At 45.5% G+C, this 23,304-nt stretch overlaps 1 protein-coding gene across 1 annotated transcript; it reads right to left on the reverse strand.

Annotated features, from left to right (window-relative positions):
* Positions 1 to 1,699: 1,699 nt before the first annotated feature.
* Positions 1,700 to 21,748, reverse strand: LOC120801590 (MAGUK p55 subfamily member 4-like). The gene is made up of 20 exons (XM_040148740.1): positions 21,727 to 21,748; positions 20,209 to 20,330; positions 20,041 to 20,118; positions 18,365 to 18,448; positions 18,127 to 18,258; positions 13,341 to 13,422; positions 13,081 to 13,166; positions 12,477 to 12,548; positions 11,038 to 11,234; positions 10,558 to 10,616; positions 9,761 to 9,778; positions 9,074 to 9,115; positions 8,963 to 8,983; positions 8,245 to 8,283; positions 7,987 to 8,154; positions 6,357 to 6,437; positions 5,394 to 5,487; positions 4,745 to 4,853; positions 3,039 to 3,173; positions 1,700 to 1,885 (listed from the first exon to the last, which is right to left on the reverse strand). The coding sequence occupies exons 1-20, from the start codon at positions 21,746 to 21,748 to the stop codon at positions 1,700 to 1,702; spliced, it is 1,827 nt and encodes a 608-aa protein (XP_040004674.1).
* Between the last annotated feature and the right edge of the window lie 1,556 nt (positions 21,749 to 23,304).

Consider the following 23,304-nt stretch of genomic DNA (forward strand, 5'->3'; position numbering starts at 1 on the left):
TAATCTCACTTTATAAGGAACATTTCAACATGTAAACACAGTAAATGCTGCCATATCTGGAAGTTAAATTTCTGACAGACCCCCCCCCTCCCTGCTGTTTGTATAGATGACAATAGAGCTGAATGGTGCAGGGAGAAGACACTAATCCTCCTGTTAAATCGGCTGAGCTACTTCTGCCCTGCACAGGATTAACCTGAGAAACACAGCGACAGAGAGAGAGGGTGGAGTCCGGGTGGGGGCTGGGTTTAGAGACACGGCGGCGCCCACATGACTTTACCTTGATCTTTAATTAGCACACACACAGTATGTACGCGTTCGCTGTCGCTCCGGACCAAACGAACGCGTCAGGCTGTGACTGAAGCTGCCGCTGCGTGCTGCTCGCCGGGGGAGGCCTCCCGCTGCACAGGACGTGTCCTCCGGCCGCCGGCAGGTTACGGACGACGGCGTCCGACTGAAACGGTGTCAGAAAGGAGCTTCGGCGACATGAAGTTCGAGACTGGCTGCGTGAAACATAGCTGGGGGAACTCTAAAGGTCAGGATGGGGAGTCAGGATTAGGTCCTGCAGAGGCGTCACTGAGCTCAGTGGTGGAAAGTAACTGAGTGCATTTACTCAAGTACTGAACTCAAAGCTGCTATACTTATTATTTTCTACAATAACAATGTGCTGTATGAAATGACGATGTTCAGGAGTCTCTGGTGGCGATGAACCTCCGGAGACTCGTCAGCTGAACCCGGAGCGTCACAGTGAGTCTCAGCTCATTGTTTACTGCTCTGGTTCATGGCGTCGTTTTCGGCCGCAGCGGGCAGATGTTTTCACAGAAACATCTGGAAAAAGTCACCGTCTACTTCCTGCTCAGGAGCAGGTAAGCAGCAACAGTAAGGATTTAACCAGACGTTCCCAACCTCTTCTGGTTTGTGCTGACAAAAAAACAGAATCGGGGTTTTCTTTCATGGAAATCTTAGGGGTTATAACCACGAAGTGCGGCTTTTAACAGAAAGCCTGAGGTAAAGACAGAAGGGGAGAATTTGGCCTTCATCAGTGTGAATTCTCTTAAAGCTGGATGGACTCTGTACAGATTCGGCCTGATTTTAGCCCCATCTTGGTCTCCCCTGACTAATTTTGTGAAGGGGCTGAATTTCTGTCACATCGGTCGTGGTTTGACGTGCGGTTTGAGATCAGGACGCCTGATTATTCACCCGATCGATCCGCCATCTGGCTCTCGGACGACCGGTTGGATTTGTGGCGGGTCAGAAGTTCCGGTCGTCTGTCCGCAGCCCGAGCAGGTCTGAGATCTGATTTCCCGCATGGCTGCTGCCAATGGATCCATTCTAAACCGCATCAGCTGGTTTTAGTGCTGGAGCTGAATTTCAGCTGTTGTGGCTGAACCGCTGTGAGATAAAGCTGAACTTCACTGCATCTGTTTGCATCTTCTCGGGCTCCTTACTTTCATTTCTTCTTCCTCTCTGTTCGTAGCAGAACAGCAGAGCAACGCTGCCTTTCTCTCTTTTTGTCAGTGTGAATAAACTTTGTTTGTCCTTTGTCTCATTTGTCTCCATATCCAGGCCTCCTTCTCTCTTTCTGCCATTGCATTTTCCCTCTCCTCCCTTCTCTGTACTCTTGTGTGCATCTTGTTTCTATCCTTATCTCTCCCTCTCCGTTTTCTCCTCCCCCCTACATCTCCCGCTCCCCTCTCCTGCTCTACTCCTCCGCCCGGCTCCAGCCGACAGGTATCCACTGTGGTTCGTCCTGAGCCTGTTGGATGATGGAGCAGAGCTGCATGCAGGCGTCCTGCAGGTCGTCGTTCACCAGCACGCTGTCAAAAAACTGTTTGTACTTTGCCTCCATCAGCCGCGACACCTCCTCCAGCTCCACAAAATCCTCCTCCTGCAGAAGGAGAAACATGAGGCCGAGCTTTGTTAGGTGTTGAACGGCCACTTTACCATTTTCGTCTGTCAGTGTTAATCATCTGCACTTTCACTTCTCCCTTGGTCTTTCTGTACATGTAAAGTTCAGGGTAATTGAACCTGTCGCATCAAATATACGTGTTGAAACTCTGACCTTCTGCCTCAACCAGTTTATGAACCGGCTCACGGTGCCTTTAGAAATCTGAGGTATCGTTTCTTAAGAGGTGGATCAACTTTCTTCATTTTATTCAGTTTAATGAGCCAAAGTCAGCGGCTACGCTTTGAAGAGTTAAAAGTGTTTAAAGTGCGGGGATTTCTCCGGTGTTTTCACTTCACTGGGATGGATTTGTGACTCAGAAACACATTGATTAGGTTACTGAACTGATCCAAATCGTTTTGACAATGCGATTCAAGTACGTAATGAATGTGGACTGTCCTTGTGCTTCAGACCACGTTTGGGGGAAACAGCTAACCTCCACATGACCGTCTGTAACGCCTGTAACAACTTATCCTTTTTACACTTGACTTTTTTACAGATTAAACATACGAGATATGACCAGTTAATCAGTGACTGTAGAGGTGCTGGCAGGTATCAGCTCTGGACAGAGCCAGGCTAGCAGTTTCCCCCCGTTTCCAGTCTTTATGCTAAGCTAAGCTAACCCGCTGCTGCCTGCAGCTTCATATTTAACACACATGAGACATGAGAGTGGGATCAATGTGAACATCTGACTCTCTGAAAGAAAGCAAATAAGTGTTTTTTGTATGTAAGTCTGAACTGTTCTTTTAAGCTGAGTTGTCATGTCCCACACTTGTGAGATGAAGCTAACTGTGGGTAAGACGGACTGTAAAAAACAAACAAAATTTCTTCGAGCTAAACCAGCACAGGACCTCACGTACGGTTGTTGGTGCCGTTCATGCTGGAGGTTGTAATGTAACCTCAGGTTATTAAAACCTACCTTCTGATCAGACCACCTGGACGTTAGTCTGTGAATTCACTCATTTACATTTAACTACGTTGCACTGTTCAGAAATGATGCATTTGCGTAAAAACCTCAGGGCAGATGTCGCTCAGTCTCTTAATATTCGTCCCAGCAGGACAAACCGGGCTGAAGGACGGTTGGGACATCTCTTACTGTGAAAACTCTGTTGATGCTGTAGTTGGTGATGATTCGGGCGTCTCTCCGAGTCTGTCTCAGTCTCTCCGGGCTGGGGGCTTTGATGAAAATCACGTAAGGCTTCAGTTTTCTCGTCCGCAGCGGCTGGATGCTCTGACGATAAAACAACATATCTGGAAATTAGTGCTTTAATGCACGGTTGAGAATAGTCCCCAACAGATGCGCCGTTTCTGCGAAAAGCTGCAGAGACCGGCGGCTTTCTTTAAAGAGTGGAACCATACATTTATGAGGTGTTTTGAAAGATTTACGTCTTCAGCAGGAGCCAATGGGCTCGGAGCTGAGAGCACGTGTGTGATACAAACACCACTAGTACAAACATGGCTCCATAGCACTAAGTGGTGTTTCAGACGCTCCACAGAGCAGCTAAATGAATAAACACACACTTGAGATGACAAAACAATAAGTTTTAAATGCTCATATTCTACCTGAACATGGCCAGAGACACTGAAGATGAGATCGACCTCTTGATGAAAAAGCATTATAGTTTCATTACAGTTCATACTAAGACAGTTATTGCACGTTGCATGTGTTTTCCGTAGTATTGTGTGCTACTACCATTTTATAAAGTCAAGACGATGTATTTACATAGAGCCAAACCACAGGTTACAAATTTTCCTCAAGGAGCTTTACAGTCTGTAAAACCTATGACGCTCTCTATCATTAGAGGCTCGGTCTGGAAAAGGAAAAACTCCCAACAAAAACAAAAAGGGAAAAAGTTGAGAGCGCTCAGAAAGATCAAGAGTTTCCTCTGAAGGAGGGAAATAAGTGAATCCATGACAAACCGGATCATTTTGGATAAAGACCTCCTCGATACAAGCTCGATCCACTTCTCCCCTCCGTGGACCAAACCTGCTGTCACCCATGTCCACAGCCCATCACCAACACTGCTGAGGAATGCAGCCCCCCCCGCTCACCCAAGCCTTCATCTCACCCAGACTCCACTTCTGCAGCAGCATTCTCCATGTAACACCATCCAGAGTCCTCAGTGAACTGCAGTACACCCAGAACTCCGCTACTCACTCCCACCCCCGTCGCCACGTCGCCCCCGTCCTCGAGAACCTTCACCGGCTCCCTGTCCCACAACACATCCAGTTGAAACTCCTTCTCAGTACCTACCAAGTCCTCCATAACCAGGCCCCCTCCTGCCTCTCCGACCTTCTCCATCGCCACGCTCCTCCCTACAGTCTCCATTCATCAGATGCCAAGCTCTTATCCCCACCGTTCAGCACCAAGCACCGGACCTGGGGGGATCTCTCCCAGAACACATTAGTGACTGTGCTGACCAGTCCACAGTGAGAAAACTACCCAAAGCTCACCTATTTAGAGCTGCTTTTAATGTCCCTGCTCTAATGCTTTTAAGAACACACTAATCCTCTCTGCCAGTTTGGGGTCATGACTGGCCTGAAGCCATATGACCATATATCCAGCCGTCCTACGTGTGGATGCCCCACTGGCTGATTTGTCTGCGTCTGCATTTAAGTGTTCTCTGTGTGTGTCACGTGTTCGATGACGACCCTGATGAAGGCAAAGGGCCGAAACGCGCTGGTCTGACTGTTTCTCCTCTCCATGCACCCTGGCAGCAGGCGAAGTTGTGCCAGTCTCCACTCCGCCTCTACGACAAGTGAATCTATGTCAACACTGACCAGCTTCTCAGTGAAACTCACATGTGGCTCAACGTCGATGATGCACATCCGTCCTCGTTTCAGCACCTCATCAATGGCGTCGGTGCTGGTCCCGTACAGGTGGCCCCTGTACTCGCCGTACCCCACGAACCTAAACACGCACACGAGAAATGAGCTAAGATCTTTTGCTTTTGTTTCTATGTTCAATCATACAATTGAATCCAATAAAGGTAGGTTTTTAAATGAGAAAAATTTAATTAATTGGTAACACTTTATTTTAAGTCCCAGCTATTTCTATCTGCAGTGACTGGACAGGTAGACACACACACACACACACACACACACACATGCTAAAACTTTTAATGCAATAAATACAAATACGATTTCAAAATAAAATTAATACTAAATAAAGACCAAATATATAAATTTCAATCCTTACAACCGACACTATGCAATTTGAATGAAAATATGATCAAATACAGCTGTAAAAATATAAAATATGTCTTTATAGGAGAAGATGGAATCGTTGACAAATACTGTGCATTAATAAACACTTCAAAATGTCCTTATAGCTGCTTAACTGTGTCATTAACCATTTACTAACTGTTTATATAGTGTTTAAATGCTAAATGGGGGAATCATGTGAAACCTTGTGAAAAGTGTAAGCAGTCAAAAGAAAAGAAAATCCCACCTGTGGTTACAGACCATGTACTCAAACAGCTCTTTGGTGACAAAGTGGTACTCTCTTCCTGTCTGCTCCCCTGCTCTGATTGGACGAGTGGTGTCTGGTGAAACAGGACGACAGTCAAAGCAGGTACGTAATGTTTCACTGATGACAGCGATGAGCAAAGAACCCAACACCGGGAACCAAATCCAGCAACAAGCAAGCGGAAAAACAACTGGCGACCACCTCCTGCTGGGAGTTCTTCCAACGCTGCGACAACTGATACGTTTTGTGGGAAACGTGATCTCTGGCTGAATTATGTTCAGGGGCAACAAACTTTTTCTGTATTGAACCAGACCAGGATCTTTCCCGAACCAGAACCAGGTTCTGTGAGAGTGTAACCAGATCCATAAACCAGTTTAATGACGCTGGAGTCGCTACAGGTGGATGTTGAGCTGCAGGATCAGACATTTTGGTGGAAAACAAACACGATGTCTGTGAAGATTTCACTGATACGTTCAGTATCAACGTGTTTGTGACTCGTCAGATGTGTAAATTAACAACAGTCCCTCATTACTTTAATAAAAACGTGATCTGGTCATAATTACGTTTCATACAAAACGTATTGGCTGTTGCAGTTTAGTTGGGTTTGGTGTTTTCTCATGACCTCAGCGTTCGCTTCAAAATGCACTAAATATGTTAAACACTTTAACTACTTACTCAACCTACTTAAGATGGAAAGAAGTGGGAATTAATTTAGAAATGTCTTTGTCTTGAAATGTTTTCTTGTTTGTTTCTCTCTCTTTTTTCTTCACCCTTTCACCTCACCACAATTAGTACATTTGTTGTTGTTGTTTATCATTGATATGACTAAAACCTATTATTGTTTTTGTATTTTCTACAATTGCACATTCAGTATTAAAAGACAGACTTCTTTTAACTTGTGGAAACACTTTAAATGAATGTGTTAAATTTGTGGAGGGCACGTACGAGGTACAGGTCCCTGGAAGGTTGAAGGGTTCAGTTTGATGAGTCTCTTCCTCAGTTCATTGACTCCAACTCCAGAAGCCCCTGTCCAGAAAAAAAAAACAGCTCAAGGTCAGCTTACTACCTTTTTCTTTTTTCACTTGAATATTTTTGGCTGGACCGCAACAGTCATTGTCAGTGACCGACGGTGTTGAAGTTTCCCCATTGGCCGTTGCTCTTTCAAAATGAATTGAAGTGTTGCCAATTCAGCACCTTTGTCGCTAGATTTAACGACTTTTCACACCCCTTTAGAGACTGTTTTTCAAAAAAGCACCAGGCGACTAGCGAATTTTTGGACAAACCTTAGCTATGTTTCGTGGAAGAGAGTCGCCAGTGTTGCCCCACGAGCGCGAGGTCATGTTTTCCCTCCACAGGCACCTCTCTATGCGTCTCATTCAATTTACCACAAACCAGCTGACACAGACGTGAATGAGCTTCTAACTTCTCTCTGACTGATCATTTTACAGGTAAATACACCTGAAATCACACAACAGCCGATGTCTTTAACTCGTGTGTCTGGTGATTCTGTCAGACGACGTCGTGGTTATAAAATCAGGATTTTAGCAGCAGAGCAGCAGCTTGGAAATGTCTTGGAAGCGACTGCTGGTTAATATGTCGCCTTAATGGGCCACGTTTCAGTCCCTGTTTCATACTTGTTCCGCCATCTGACAACAGAAACAGAAACAACGTGTTAATGAGAACAGCTTGATTTGGAAATCAGCTGCATTGAATGACTGCATATGTGAGCACAGAGAGTAGTCCAGCTATATATATTAGGTTTTGACCTGGTCTTGTAAGAAGACATTACACAACTGTTTTCAGGGGCTGAGTAATACGCCGCTTGACAAGTCAATTGCTTTTGGCAAATCAGTGGACTGTCCCTTTAAATAATGCAGGTAGGTTGTTTGTGCAGCAGCTTATTAAAACCAATGTTTGTGCTTTATTGTGTAGCGACGCCCAGAGGACGTGTGAGACAGCATCAGCTGTTTCAGGAAAACAACGTTTACATTCAGTGACAGCGTCCTCTGGTGGCCGAAGTGCTTATGACGCCATAACACAGAGGGCCGCCGTTCGTCTCCTGTTTCAAATAGTCCAAGTTGTTTCTTCTACAGCGTTAAGAAAGACTCATTTTAACCCAATCATGATCTTCAAGTTGTTTTTGTGCCTAAACCTCACCAGACCGTCACCACAGCGCGGTCACATTACAAAAGGGTCCGTTATGAATGTTTCAACGGGGATTTTCAACGGTTTATCTGTGGCGTATCTCCTGCTGCTGTAGGGCCGTTAACTCAGGAAACGCTCCTGTGGCTCGTATCAGAGGGGAGGGACAAACGACCTGTGGAGGGGTTTAGGTCGGAGGACTTGTTGAGGGAAGTGTGTGTGAGACTGAATTCAAATAAACACTGATTAAAATAAAGAGGAAAACTAGAACAGTGCAGTTCTAAGTTAATTCAATCAGCAGCACAGCTCTGATTGGTCTGTGGCTTTGCATCAAATTACAAAACTGTAAACCCTGTAAAACCCTCTCCCTGTCCGTCCTGACGTGCAGGTGGTCAGTGAGTTTCGGGCAGAGGTTTAGATATTCCTCTCTCACCGACAAGGACGATTAGGCGGTGGTTCTCCTGCGGGGGCCGCTGGTACAAAGCCACCTCCTCGTAGGGGGTGGACAGAGCGCTGCTGCTGGGCGAGCAGGAGGTGCAGGACTGTCGTCTCCTCCTGTAGGACGTCCTCCTCCAGAGACGGAAACTCCGACGGAAACCGGCTGGGGAGAGGATCAGTCATTCACCCGTCCACTGCACGTTTGTGGCGGTGGTCCAGGATGGATTTCAGTGTGTTTCTGAGTGTGTCTTACCCAGGTAGATTCCATCAGTGACGTCCGAGTCAGCCTCACCTGAAGGAAGACAACAGCACAACTCTTCACTCTGTCTTCAGAGTTAAAATCCCTTTAAAGGACATAGTTAACACGGGGAGCCGTTCTACCGTGGAAGAGATAAAATGCCTAAATAAAACTAATTTAAAGAAATAAAGCGAGAAACACGCTGTCGTATGTATTTCCTCTCTAAGTTTGCAGTTACTGGGTCACAATGAAATTAAAACATAAAAGGACAATTATGTAGCTTTTGAAGTGTGTGGACAAATTGTTTGTGAGACGCCACATTGAAATCTTATCTTCACTTTGTTTCCTGTGCTGTGATTTGATTTTACTGATACTTCGTGTCACAATTAGAAACAACTCCTTCAGTTTTTACAGACAAAAAGCTGAATAATGTCATTTAACATCACGTCTTTCACCGAATCATTTATTATTTAGTTCTGAAATGGGCCACATTTGTAAAAAGGCTTTTATTAAATGACAAATTCTGCTAACTTGGAAATATTTAGCAGGTAACTGGTAAAATCTCATAGATTATATCATAGAAACAGCAAATTACTTAGAGATTCCACAGGACTTTGTGTATAAGTTATAATTTTAGAAAAGATCAGTGATCAACTTGCAACATCAGTATTTTATCTGGATGTTGAACGTGACCCGATCGGACGTTTTCATGGATCTGAACAGACTTACCTACCAAAATTTATTTCTTCCAGATCTGAGGAAAGGAGAGAAACAACGGTCACTTCCACTGCGCTGACGGATGAGGATTCATTTCAGCATCAAATCATATCATGAGGTGATTTACCTGTCAGGGTGCGTTTGTCATCAGCAAGCGCCAGAGGGTCCTCTGGAACAGGTGAAAAAGAAGACACTTCAGGCCAAGAAAGCACACACACACACACACACACACACAGTTCAAAAAAGGCTAAAGAGAGTCACAAAATGTTGTGTACAGTCTGACCCCGCTGTTGTTGAACGGGGATGATGTGAAGCCTTAATGCCGCCCTACTGTGAAGAGACGTGACTATGATGGGCCTCAGACTTCTCCTCTAGTGCCACCATGTGGTTGGCCTCTCGATCAGGTTACCAGGTCCTAGCAAGTGTAGCAATTCAACCTTCTCTGAATTTGAGGAAGCAGATAATGTGAACTGGGAAATCGCCCCAGAAATGGTCATCTGTGCTTTAACAGCGGGTGCAGGTTTGCTGCCAGTGAATAAACTGTTCCTGAGCTGTCGATAAAGTTAATACACACACACTCCTGTCTCAACAGTGTGTCATATTTATGCCCTATGCTCTTTTTTTTGCTTTCTACGACAATTTGTCTCCTTTCACAAAAATGTTGTGGAGCAAGATGTTTCAGGGTAGTGAAAAAACCACCAGGTAGACAGATAAACAGAATCACACGCCGACCAACGCTACTAAACTACGGAATCTGACGTCTGGATAAAGCAGCCAGCGGCAGCAGACGCTGGTTCCGCTGTGTCACACCCACCGTTGTCGGCCAGGGGCACTGAGGTCCGCGGGGTTGACGGAGAGAAAAGAGACGACCGTTAAAACTGATTCCCGCTGCTTTTATGTGGAGACATTCACAAACGGGTGGGAAGTATCAGTAGACACAGGATACGAGGAGAGACACAGACCACGCTGACACAAAATGACATGAGTGTACCGAGGTGGGACCCAGGTGACTGGCTTCGCCTCAGCGGCGGCGAGCCAGGGTCCCCGCTCACGGTTACACGCTTTCAGACTGCCCAGTGCCACCACAGGCACAGTTTGACCTGTCGGCTACTGGTCAAACTGGTCCCCACTGCTGGTGGCCCTGAAGTGGTGGGAATGACGGAGGGATGAGAACTGCTATTTCACCCCCCCCCACCATATGTAAATGTCTGACGATGAGGTTGGTCGACGTGAGACCAACCTCGGACCAGTTTACGAGACGTTTTGTGTTATCTTCAGCCAGTCGGCTTCCTCTGCGACGTCTTTTACATTGGAATTCAAATGTTACGTTCTCTGTCAGCGTGACTTTGCAACATCTGTCCAGAGGCTACAGATGAAAAATAATTTGCAGCAATGTTTATTGCTTCTCTTGACGTCACCGTAAAGGCCATTGGACCAGAATCGGTGCTTTTTGGTACAGAATATGAAAAAATGTACCATATAAACCAATCAATAAATAAATATTCTGCCAGCCCGGGGATCGAAACACTCACTATTCTACTGCTACAAACTGCCAACTGCAGGATACATGAATACACGCTGAGGCTAGCGATAACAGCGATGAGTCCTCACGGGGTCTGATGCAGGTGTGCACCTGTAATGGCTGACACCACCACTGTTCCCTCTGCTTACTGCAGAGAGAGAGAGATTACGATGATAAATGTGGTGTTGAACTGCAGCAACAAACAAAACGTTTCCCGTTTAAATAAAAAACCAAAAACCCGACTGTGGACGTGAGACCTGACAGACAAAACTCAGGGCACCGATACAATAAACAGAAGTTTACAGCTGCATTAGGTCGTTGATGTTCACAGTAATGGGATGAAATTTTGAATTGACTAAAATGTAAAATTGTAAAAGCATGTTCCAGGAATCTGACGTAGCTGCTAAAGTATAAGGGATTTGCAGTAAATCAGTTAAAACCGTGGTTTGTTGGGAGGGATTTCTACTGTTAAGGTCCTGGTGTCAGGTCTCAGACTGGTCCCAGCTGAAGGATTTAAACTGACTGCAGCCTGCGAGTTCGGCAGGCGTTCAGGATGTGTGCGGTGTCACCTCTTCAGCATGCCGGCGGAGGGAATCAGACCAGCGCAGGACACAGCACAGGGCAGCTTCCTGGCCTGCCACCAGCGTCCGTCCGACTGGTCCACCACCTCCAGCAGGTCTCCTCTGCTGAACGCCATTCCTGCATTAGGACAGGGGATGGAAGAGTCCTGCAGGGGGCAGTAGTCGACCATCGCCTTCATGTACACCTGAGACAGAGAGAAAGAAAATTTTAAAAATCTTCATTTAACCCTGATGGAGCAACTGTATCCAGCAGCTCTGGGCCCAGATCAACAGCCAGGATAAGAAAGAAGAACACTGCCAACCACAAAGCTAAAACAACAAAAGCTAGAAACTTTAAAACTATATGTGGTAACTGTGATATACGCATTCAAAAATAAATATAAATGTCCAGAAATATCTAATCCACAAAAGTCCTGGAGCCGTACAAAGGCTTAAAAAATGAACCGTGAGGAAAAGAGAGGAGGAGATGGAGGACTCGGAGGAATTCACCTGATAAAACGTGCTCAGGTTGGTTCAACATGCTCACGGATTTCGAATTCTGCTCTTTAGCCTTTGGTTGTTCACATCAAACAGACGTGTGGATCTGCTATCTTCAGGGGAGCTGCTGCTTTTCTTTTGATATAAACCAAAGTGTATTTCAAAGGTGTAAGTTGCTTGGTTGCTACATTTTAAACAGCTTAGTGTTGGGGAGTCAGGCTGCCAGGTTAAACGATTATATCTGTTTTATATACAGGGGTTCTGCAGAGACTTATCTTTAAATATACATTTGCACATTACATGTCCAGTATGTGTATCACTTGTAAAGAGACATTAGCAGCCAGTTATATGAGCAACTCCTAAATCACTGCACCCGACCAAGAAAAGGCTCAGCACACAACCCGCCCGTGAAGCCACAGATTCTAGTCTTCTAGATTAAACAAACAAGATAAGATGTGTTAATCAGTGAGTGGACTTCGTTCCCTCTGGACAGAGTCAGGATGGCCGTTCCGCCCCCCCCCGGTTCCGGTCTTTACACCGAGCTCCAGCTTCACGTGGAACAGACCGACATGAGTGATTGGTAGCATCTCGTGGAACGACTAATTTACTTATCACTTAACTGTACGTTGCTTTACTGTAATAGTGACTAGATGCCTCAGAGTTGTGGAGATAAGCCGCCAGATTAAAAGGGTATTTTTAAAGACAGGTGTTGTTTAGAGAGACTTAGCTTTAAATTGAGTTTCAGACACTAAAGGTCCAGTACTTATAAAGAGATACTAGCAGCCTGTGATATCAGCAACGTGTAAATTCTAAAAGGATTTTTAAATGTATATTTACAGTGAGTTTTACGAGACTCAAGATGTATTTACTTGTGACATTGCCCAACACTATGAGAGGGCAGCAGAGACACAGAATCCATCATCTGAGGATGTTTGGTGGAGGTTTCTTACCGGCTTCTGGCTGCCGCTGCTCCGAGCTGCGTTCGGGATGACTTTAAACAGGATAGTTCCCTGGGAATTGATCTGGCAGGGAGAAAAACACACAAAAAAATACACAAGACCCATTCTTTTCTTTTCATCATGAGAAATTAAAATGAAAAAAGCACTTATGCCATGTCCAGCGGTAGAAGAAATAGATCTTTTACTTAAGTATAAAAAGCAACACCACAGTGTAGAAATACTCCATGAGTAAAGGTCCTCCACATTTGATTCAACTTTAAGCACAAAAGTATGAAGTTCCAAAAGGAAAAGTACTGATCATGCAGAAAGGCCTAGTTCAGAATAATATATGAATGGGTTATAATTCCTGATGCATTCACGGTACATCTGGTAAAGGTGGGGCTAGTTTTACTTCATATATTGCCAGGTAGCTTCATATATGATCATACATCATAATGTATTTGCCAAAAGTACAATATTTCTTCCTGAAACAAAGTAGAGTAGAAGTATAAAATAGCAGAAAATGGAATTACTTCCCATCTCTGGCTTTGCACATAACACAACATGGTTTCGTTTATCTATTTATTGTCATTTCTCTCCCTTAAAAGTGACCCACCAGTATCTGGATGACCTGTTCTGGCTCCAGACCCACCACAGGGCTACCGTTCACCTCCACTAACAGATCACCAGGATGCAGGAGGCCTGAGACACACACACACACACAGACACGTTAAGCCATCATACTGCACATTTTGACCATGTTCAATACATGATATGGATCTCGGGTTTTGTCCCTTTTGCAATGTGTTGTCTTCAGATACCTCTCTCATTAACACACACACAAACACTCTTATATTTTGTACAGTTTTATCTCACCGCTGCGGTCGGCCAGTCCTCCATGAATCACCCTGGCGATGTAGATCTCTCCCGTATCCTCGTCCCTCCTTATAGTCGCCCCCTGACGGACAGACAGTTGACCCAAATTTAAGCAACTTCAGTGGCTACAGTAAAAGCAACTACCGGGTTTTAGCGTAGCTCTGTGGAAAGAGGTGGGAAACACAAGAATAAATGGAGGAGCAATACAAATGGAGGATTGGATGGAAGCAACTGTTGAAGGAAGCTGAACACCTGATATCCCATTAGGGTCACTACCACACTGGCTGTTCATTTTAACTGGTAGAACCCCTTGAGGTGAGTAATTAAAATTCATCCTGATGGAGTCTGTCCAGTAGTCGGTGAAACCACAAACGTCAACCTCATGGTGGTGATGGATGAAAGGTCAGAGGATCACCAAAGTCACTAATGATATGACGATATTCGTCTAGAAGCTGATTCAGAAATACTTCTATTGGATCAAAGTGCTGCTTTTGACCCTGTTGATCATACAATACCCAAAAACTGGACAGTCTATAATTGGCTCAAATCATGTCTCTGACACAGGAGCTACTTCTGTATTATGTATATGGGCAACCTCACTTGATATGTGGAGTTCCCCAGGGCTCAATCCTTGGGCCTCTTTTGTTTAACCTTTACAAGCTGCCATTCAAAGAGTACGCCACCGAGTATGCATGCCACTCTTATGACACTGTCAGAATCAAGATGGATAAAAATATATTTCGATGTGGAGTTTCCCTTTGCATTGTAATTATGCAGATGACACCAAAATTTAACTTGCTCCGTCACCAAGCAGTCCCAATGCATCCTTTGTTGATGTGCATGAGCTTCTATTTACTGATTATAGAGAAATTAAGATAATTGTCATCACTGAAAAATAAGAAAGGCTTGGACTCGGTGCTCATCTTGACTATTGTGTATCTATCAAATGTGTGTCAATAATGCATCATGTGATAGAGCACCCTGATGTGCTGCTGTATAGATTTTTGTCCCACTCTTAACATTGGCGAAGACTGTCTGAAAAGAAACTGTATGAAAATGAAAGAGAGACGACAACGATGGTGATGGTGGTCACAGTTTTTACGATGAAATGGGAAATGTGGATTGAGAGAATGTAATTTCTCTGTACCTTCAAAATATTTGGCTATTTCCACCTCAAGTGATGGATCCAGTGATGAAAAAAGTACTTGCTCTCAAAAGTGTTTGGTACCTAAGAATTGGTAGAGGTCTGGTTCTGGTGTATGGTTAAAATAATGTTAGTTAAACTAAAAACAAAATTGTGGTCTAAATGCTGATTTAGATTTACATCAGCATGGTTTCTTGTTTGTGAACAATGTTCTCATAATCTTCTCGTGTTCAAAAAGTTAAAGAACTACTGGTATTTCAGTCAGTTTTCTAGTCCATTTCCAACACCAGATCAGACAAGGAGAGGAGACAGTTTGTTTCTGGCCTACTTCTTCTTCTTCTTCTTTGCTGTCAAGCAGCCTGTGCTGTTACAGTCTTGTTCGTCCTCCAGAGAAGCTCTAGAAACTGATCCATTGTTGAGCCTCACCTGCCCATTACTACCACCACCACCGGCCCTATGGGTTGCACCAAAAGTCACCACTGTCCTTTTAGAGCCTCCGTTCATTTGTTCTGGACTCCTAGATCCCAGAAAGCCATCTGCACAGGAGCTGACAGACGTGGACGAAGAAGAGGAGGAGCAAGAAGAGGAAGACGACGAGGAGTGATGTGGGTATGGCGTGGGAGGTTTGCTGACAACTTTTGGGGAGATTGAGGAGACCCTTGGAGGAGGTGGGGGAGGAGTGTGCTGCTTTCGCCTGTGTGGAGGTGACGACTCGGGGTGTTTGCTGGCCACAATGAGGCCCTGGAGCTTATCAACCACCTCAGCCAGCAGGTTGAGCGCCTGGGTGTTCTCTTCCATGCTGTCTGTGATCATTTCTGTCGCCGCAACCATCTTCTGGCCAAGATGGCGAACGTCCTGAGTCCCGTTCTCGATTCTGCTGGCCACCGTCTGAACAGTGGACCTGAGCTCCTCCACGCTGCACTGTTTGGTGAGCTCAGGAGGCTGAGGACGCTGACGGAGCTTTGGTTGCCGATGGTCTGTTCGTGTCGGTTTTAGTGGATTCTGGCATCCATTGTGACGAGGAGTGGTAGAGTCGTAGAGCATCAAGGGACGATTTAGAGGCTCTTCGCAGTGTTTGTTATGAGATGCAGTTTGCCTGCCAGGGGTGGGGAGAGTGCTAACACCCTGCTGACGAGTGGAGCGCTGAGCTGCAGGACTAGAAGGTGCTGTGTGGGCTCTGAGAAGGCCCATCCCGGCACAAGTTGGAGCTCTGCCGGGTGTGGGGATGTTCCTTGACTGTCCCCCTGTAGCCCCCTTTTTGTACAAAACAGGGGAGTTGGGAAGGCTGAGGCTGTAAGCTGCGACTGGAGGAGGAGGGTTGGCGTAGTCATCACTGCTTCCTCCAGTAGAGGTATCTTCTCCCTCGTCGGGTTTGGGTTTCTCTGAAAGTGAATCTCCATGTGGAGACGAGGATGAAGACAAGAAAGGAAGTTGGCAAAAATAGTGCCAACAGAAAAGTGAACAACACATAATTGAAAGAGAACAGCAATACAGGAAACACTGAAAAAAAGGAGCCAATTGACAGTGTGATGGAAAAAAACTGATGAAAACAACGAGGTGACACCGATTTTTTTGGCTCGGTGACGATCAAGGGTTGGTGATGTTAATAAATAAGTGAGTGAGTTGAAAGACAAACGATGGATGAACGGCTGATGAACCGGCTGTCGCCTTCCAATGTGCTGAATGGGTGAAAAGATGGACTTTATGGCTAAGGGATGTGGAAATGTAGAAATGGATGGACGAATGAAGGGATGATGTATTAGTAAAAATCGTGTGTCCGAATTTATCAAGCAGCTCAAAGTAGAAATTCAGCCCTAACTTGCCCAAAATTTGCAGAGTGACACACTTATGGTCTAGAGGTGAAACCAATTTATCAACTTTCTAGAGTCAGGAAATCAATCCTATCACAACCAATCAGAGGACTCCTAACCTGTTACCGTCGGAGCTACCAGGAGATGGCGTTTAGGTTGACATAAAGTGTGCTTCCAGCAGAAGCAGAGATGTTCACTGATGATGATGAGCTCAAAACCATACACTGTTTCAGCAAAACTTGAATCATTTTGTGGGATGTAATTGAGAGCATGTTCTCACGGTGTGACAGCCACAGGGTAAACACAGCTTTTAGGCACGATTGTGTCGCAACCAGTCATTAGTCTGTGGTTCACCCTCAGCCTGACTCTGATCAATACTGATCCCTGGTGGATGGGGGGACGAATTTTTTCACACGTCTTCACTGATGGTGACTGGATGGCTTGATGACAGGTCAGATAAAGAATGAGTGAATTAAGAAATGATCGGATGACTGGTGATTGCACGGACTGACCGTCGTCCTCTCCCCCTCCTCTTACCAGTACGAGATGCGGGACTAAAGACAGAGGGAGCTGATTGGTTGAGCCCTTTCTTCCAAAGCTCTGCGGTTTGCGGACACGAACAGCAGCTTCCGGTTGACTGATAGCGGGGGAGCGAGGGCTGTGACTGGTCTTTTCTGGGGTGGGGCAAAAGCCTGGCTTCACTTTCAGTCAGCCTGAGCTCCTCCCTTGACCACGCCCTCCTGGCAGGCACGAGGCGCTCCAGCGTGAAGCGGCGAAGGCTGCTCCAGCGGCTAGGAATCACCGCTACTGCGCCTCCTGTACTGGCACTGTGCTCGCCTCCACTCTTGGTGAATGAAATATGAGAAACTGGATTTTTTTATGGTTTGAAAAAGAGCTTTTCTTACACCTCAAATCAGCACGTACAGTAACTCCCCGTAACGCTAACCAGCAGCTCCCTGTAGCTTCGTATTTATCGTAACAAGCATGAGAATGAAACCAATCTTCTCATTTAACTCTGCAAGGAAGCAGAAAATTTCTAACCATTCCTTCAAGAATGGTTCCAGGAAAGATCGTATTTCATGTTACATGTTAATACATCACGTCTTTAGCTTCAACTCACTTTGGAGTTTTTCAATATATAGTCGAGACTACGATCTTCTCTCTCTAACCTAAACCAAGTGCTGTGAGTGAGAGTGCCTGAACAGAACCATGAGGTTGCTGGAAGTGGATATTGTGATGCAATAGCAGATTGTATGAAAAAGAAAACTCTATGTGCTGACAGTGAATGTTTTGGTATAAGTATAAAATATCATAAACATTTCCACACAGCATTATATTTCTTACAAAATCTATTTACTATTGCAAATTAGTAGAATATAACGTAATTTCTATGAGACAAGGTCGAATTACTTTTCAGAGGGAATACTAGTCTCCAATGTGCCGCTGACAAACAGAAAACCCCAAAACTAGTGTTTTGAATTAAGTCCGACCTCTTTGCACTTCTATAACTTTTCTTGCAGATGTGTTGGAAATTGCAAACAAACAGATATCCTTTGTGTCAGATCTGTAAATGCCTGATATTGTCCTCTGTTAGACACTGTTGCAGACATACATACACACCAAAGGAGGAGACTGCACCAGGGCCGTCTCATCTTTCTACACTGGAAAGCTCATACCATGAGAACAGTTTACGACTACTACTGAGATGCTGTAATCACACACATATTCTACACAATTAAATCACCGTGCTTTACAAGCAGGTCCTTCTAAATTTATTTATAGATTTAAAAGCTCATCTACAGTGAGAAAGAGAAAAATGCTTCTATCTCACCAGCGGCTGGTTGTTCTTCACCAGACAAACGATCCTCATGGCCTCCTCATCCTCAGGTAACTCATCAGGCAGGGGGGGTAAGACGGGTCCGTAGTCTGACTGGGCTACGCTGTCGTGGGACGACAGCAGGGCCTGGCGGATGGGTAGAGTGACACAGGGACAGGTCCAGGTGTTACATCAGAGCATCAGACCTGAGTAACACACAGTCCTGGGCTGAGTTTCTAAGTGATTTACAGACCTGCATGTGTGGTGAGCTGAGGAGGCTGTAGAGCTCTCTGGCTTCGTCTGAGGGACGGTGGACCTTCTGTAATACTGTCATGATCTGATGGACGGGAAGACAGAATCACGTTTTACGCCAACACTCTACACAGACTTGAACAAACTCTTAAGGTCTCTGCTGTCCTGAAACCCGGCTCAAACTCAAGGGTACCTTGGCGTGACACTGACCTACTATCCTGTGTGTTTTTTGCACTCCACATCAGCAGGTGGAGCTTCAATAATAAAATCTGTTCTCGCCCCTTTAGACATCCGACAGGTCTGGGCCATGTTTTGTTAATACACTGAATTTCTGTTGAATTGTTTATGGTATCGGCTCCGTTTTGTTTTGTTTTTTGCTGCTATTTCCTATAAAACCCCCTGAGGTCATATTCGCTTTCGCTGCGTCGCCCTTCCTTCTGTGCTATGGACTGGAAAGGAAAAAGCCTGGAGCAAGAAATGCTGCACATCCGTGTGTTGATCATATTTCCATTTTTACCTCCACCAACAGGAGCTTCTGTTTTCACCAGTGTCTCTTTCTTTCTTTGTTTGTCAGCAGGATCACACAAATACTACTGAACCGATTTGCACCGAACTCGGTGGAGGGATGGGGCATGGACCAGGGAAGAACCCATTCAATTTTGGTGCAGATCTGGATCATTTACTTTGAATTTGAATTTTTTCCTCTGAAGTCTGGTATATGGTGTTTGACATTGGCCTTGGCGGAGGTCTACTGAGCGCCCTTCTAGTTACAGCCCTAGCGGAAGCTCGTGAGGTCAAACATTTCAAACAGATTAGAGCAAAAAGACTGAACAAGGCCGTTCATCTTAGTGTTGAGGTGCCCTCACATTTCATAATTCAAACGTTCTGTTCTTTGTGGTTTTTATCCTTGTTGTGACCGACAAAACCACTAAAGAGCTTTAGAACAGACTATGACAGAGCAGTCTCTGAGTATCACCACCATGTTAATTACAAACCATGTGTTAGGCACAGGCAGGCTGCTGCAGCGAAGGAACTTTAATAGATAGAATGATGAGGAGTAGGCTGACGACAGGTGACGACACACAGGTAGCGGGCACATAAGGAAACACGCAGAGACATAAGAAGGCATCGGACAACTGACTGGGGGGCAAAGGGCTGGTTAAAGTGCTGGCTGGGATAATGAGGAAACTGGGAACAGGTGTGTGAGTGGATATGGAGACAGGAAGAAGGTCCGGGGACATCTGGTGGGCGGATGGAGTGTGACAGGAGACTGCGCTGGAGGGAAATAATCTGAAAAATTAAACCATAACGAAACGTCCGTATTAAAGAACCAACTGCAACAGGACAGTTCACCCTTCGTTAGCGAGGTTCCAGTCTTTTGTTTAGGTCTTATCTTTTCTGTCTTTATTTTTGACGACAGATTGGATCTTCCGGGACATGGATGACACCAACACAGATCTGTGGACAGATGTTCTGCTTCTTCACAGATGTTTCGTTTCAGCTGCTCTTTGCTCCTCCTACTTTAAAACACTCACGCTAGAAAAATACCCCTCAGATTTATCCTGTGGCCCTCTGGGTAAAAATCCTTATGATGGAGAACTTTAACAGTGTAGTATTGTTGCTCTTTCTTCAGTAACTTCCTCCAACACTGGTGGGTGTGTGAGTGTGGGTGTAAACCTCATGTGAGAGTCCCGAGGCATAAGGCAGAAATGGGCTGGGCGTCCACCTCTGGAACTGGAACAGGCGCTCATACGTCTGGAGAGAGAAAACAGGAAATGACATCACCACTGGACAGATGACGGCGTCGTGTCCGTTTCAGTGCACGCCTGGTGACTCGGGCTGTACCTTGACCAGGGCGCGCAGCCACGGTGCACTCAGAAGTTCATGCAGCAGCTGGGCACCGCTGACGTTCCTGCTTACGGCCTGACCAACGTCCTCCACCACAGCGGACAGCACCTCACTGACACCTGCACACACACACACAAAGAAATGAAGATGTGCATCTTGTGAGCATAAACCACGACGTCCTCGTGTCCTCTTCAGCCGCTGACTGGCAGCTCTATGAATCAAGGTCTTGAACTGAGTCGATGTGTTGGGACAGTTCTGTGTGGAGGACCACAAGAGACAGGGAAACAGTAGTAAAGCGTCTCATTGATTAGCACAATAAAGACGATTTATTGATGGATTCATATTTCATGTGTAAATTCTTTTTATGATTCTGCTTTTTCTGCTCATTTAAATATCAAATAATGAATCACTTTGTAAGTGATTCATTCACGATCAGTTTGATCAGTCACCCGATCGATCGACGAGCTGGCTCTCGGACGATCGGTTGGATTCGTGGCGGGTCAGAAGTTTTGGTCGTCTGTCTGCAGCCTGAGCGGTTCAGCTTCGGTTCAAGAGATCTGTTACAAACTGCAGTGAGCTTATTTAAGTTTTACTGAAGCAGTGTTTTCCATGTTGTGGCTAAAAGTCTCGACCGAGACTGAACTTCACTGCACAACAGACGCTGTATTGTCTGCGTCTACCAGCTCATTATCATTATCAAAGTAACGCTGCCTTTCTCTCTTTGCAATAGTCTTTTATGAGGAAACTCCACAGAATTTTCTCAGTGGACAAACCCGACCAGGGGTTCGGTGCTAATGTCCATTCAATCCGTCCAGTGTTGAGCATGACAGTCGCAGGTTCTTGTCGTGCAGGCCCTGGCGGTTAAAGAGTCGCTGCAGGGTCGAACGAGAGCAACAAAAACACACGGTGCTTAACGAGCATCAGCGTCACAGAGCCGCCGGCATGGCTGCAGACTTTGAGTCTCATTCGGAAACGAGTCCCATTTCACTTCGCCATCGCGAGAAAGGATTAAGATTTAATCTGAGCTGATTTTAGGAACCATTTCAGGTGAGTTCTACAATCACAGATGAACAGAGCGAGTCAAATCAGACGAAGGGCAGAAAACCACGTATTATAAATGTACAGTATGTCAAATATGATAAACGCTAGCACCAATAAGCATTGCACTGCAGGGGACTGAATCTATCCTGGATATTTAGACCTTCGAGGTTGGAAGTTTCTCCTGAGCAGAAGCTGGAAAACAGAAATGTTTGGGCCAGACAGGATTAACGGTACTGAGGAGCCCCCACCCCGCCGAGAGGCACTAATACCCTCTGAATTAGGTTTTAGATCAGATTAAACTCAAATGAAGCCCAGGTCAGGATTTAGACCTGAGTTCAGGGTTTAGCCTGAACTCAAGTGAGATGATACACTATGAATGCAGCCAGTGAAGGTCATGGATAAGAGGGTCTAATGGAGGCCGATGCAGGGATGTGCGTGTGTGTGTGTGTGTGTGTGTGTGTGTGTTTTTCTCACCGTCCTCCATCTCTTGTCTCATAATGATCGTCCAGGCCCGCTGCAGAGGAAGAAAGGCTTTCTCCACTGAAGATAAAGGAAAATGAATTTTTAGTTTGTGTAGAAGCTTCTGAAGAGGTCTCATGACTTAAAACACTGAAAGACACATCATTAAAAACCAACTGTTAAAGGACACTGATCTCATTAATTACTACTGTGCTGGACAACAGTGAGTGTGACACAGCAATGTCACAATCAAAAACCGACTCAGCCTGTGTTGTGTATCCGCCCTTATCTTACAAGATAAGATGAAACATCTCACGTGGGGTGAACAGCGGTGGAAGTGTTTGTCCCTGTTGTCTAAGCCACTCGCTTGGTGGTGAAACTGAGAGCGAGCTCTTCCGAAATGTTCAAATTCCGAAGGAAAACTGGGTGTTTTCACAACAGGGAAGTTCGTCGACAAAATCGAATGGATGAGTGCAACTGACAGGTTAGACTTTCATTCAACATCACCGTGAACCCTGATTCCAACAGTTAGGTCGGCGGATAAAAAGCCACAAACCAACTAATCTTTTCTGAAATGTCTCCTCTGTAAAGCCCCGATCCCTGCCAGGGTTAACATCCACAGTTTATAAATTAGCTGATAACCGTCGTTGTGTTATTCATCTCTAATTTTAGAGGAGAGTTAAAATTTTGTCACATTTGTCCAGAGAGCCGCGTTGTCTGTATGCAAAACCCAGCTCGTGTTATTTTGGTTCCTCCTCTCACGGCACCAGGTTAGTGAACGAGGGCTAATTTGAGTTCACGTCTTATCTGGCTCAGCTTCCGTTTCCACTTACACTGTCCAGGAAGAGCTTCAATTAACAGACCTGAAGTCTCCCAAAGTCAGGCGAGCACACCACGCAGCCTCACTGAGCTTCATCGGAGAGTCCAGGTCCAGCTACTGAGGCCTGCCACTGTTACGGGTTGTCTGCTCGACAGGCGTTTGACTTGGGGGTATTTTGGAGTTTGACAACTGTGGATATGTTTGTAGTTCTCAGCTGTAAAATTGTATAAATAAAGTTATCTAAAACATCAGTGTCTGACTTTTCCATAAAGTGGGAGGGCAACATTTAACCAAAATGTTTGATCCCCTAGATTCAACCAATCCCTGAGCAGAGATGGATTATCTTTATACGCCATGGATCGTTTAGGTAGTTTGAGAACATTTTCTTCGTAGCAAACTGGGGGCGCTAACGCTCTGATGCTGTGGTGAAGCCTGTGGGTGGGGAAGGGGTTCAGGTGCGTTTTGCAGTTGGGTTGTACAGAGACGTACCTTATAGGACACGGGGCTGGTCTTTGTGGGCTGCAGCAGCTGCGAAGTTTAAGTTGTTTGCCTGGAGGCTTCATTCTGCTGCGGACTCTATAAGCAGCGTCAGGCTGTTGGATTTAATATTGGCCCTAGCGAGAGGATGTGTTGTTGGTTTGAAATGAGCCGAGGAAACAGCATCGTGCCGCTGCAGCAGGGAAGTAACTGGGATGTGATCTATGAAGTACAGACACATTCATGTTCCTGATGGGAACGTTTTCCCCCGGCGTCACCGTGGGGTTGATATGAGC

Source organism: Xiphias gladius, chromosome 16 (assembly GCF_016859285.1).
Source record: "Xiphias gladius isolate SHS-SW01 ecotype Sanya breed wild chromosome 16, ASM1685928v1, whole genome shotgun sequence".
Lineage (NCBI taxonomy): Eukaryota > Metazoa > Chordata > Actinopteri > Istiophoriformes > Xiphiidae > Xiphias > Xiphias gladius.

Bases quoted from the DNA above. Each gene is read 5' to 3' on its own strand.
- LOC120801590 (XM_040148740.1), bottom strand. From the start codon at position 21,748: ATGAGACAAGAGATGGAGGACG. The intron at 20,331-21,726 runs GTGAGAAAAACA...GTGTGTGTGCAG, and splicing joins GAGACAAGAGATGGAGGACG to GTGTCAGTGAGGTGCTGTCC. The intron at 13,167-13,340 runs GTGAGATAAAAC...TGTGTGTCTCAG, and splicing joins AGGACTGGCCGACCGCAGCG to GCCTCCTGCATCCTGGTGAT.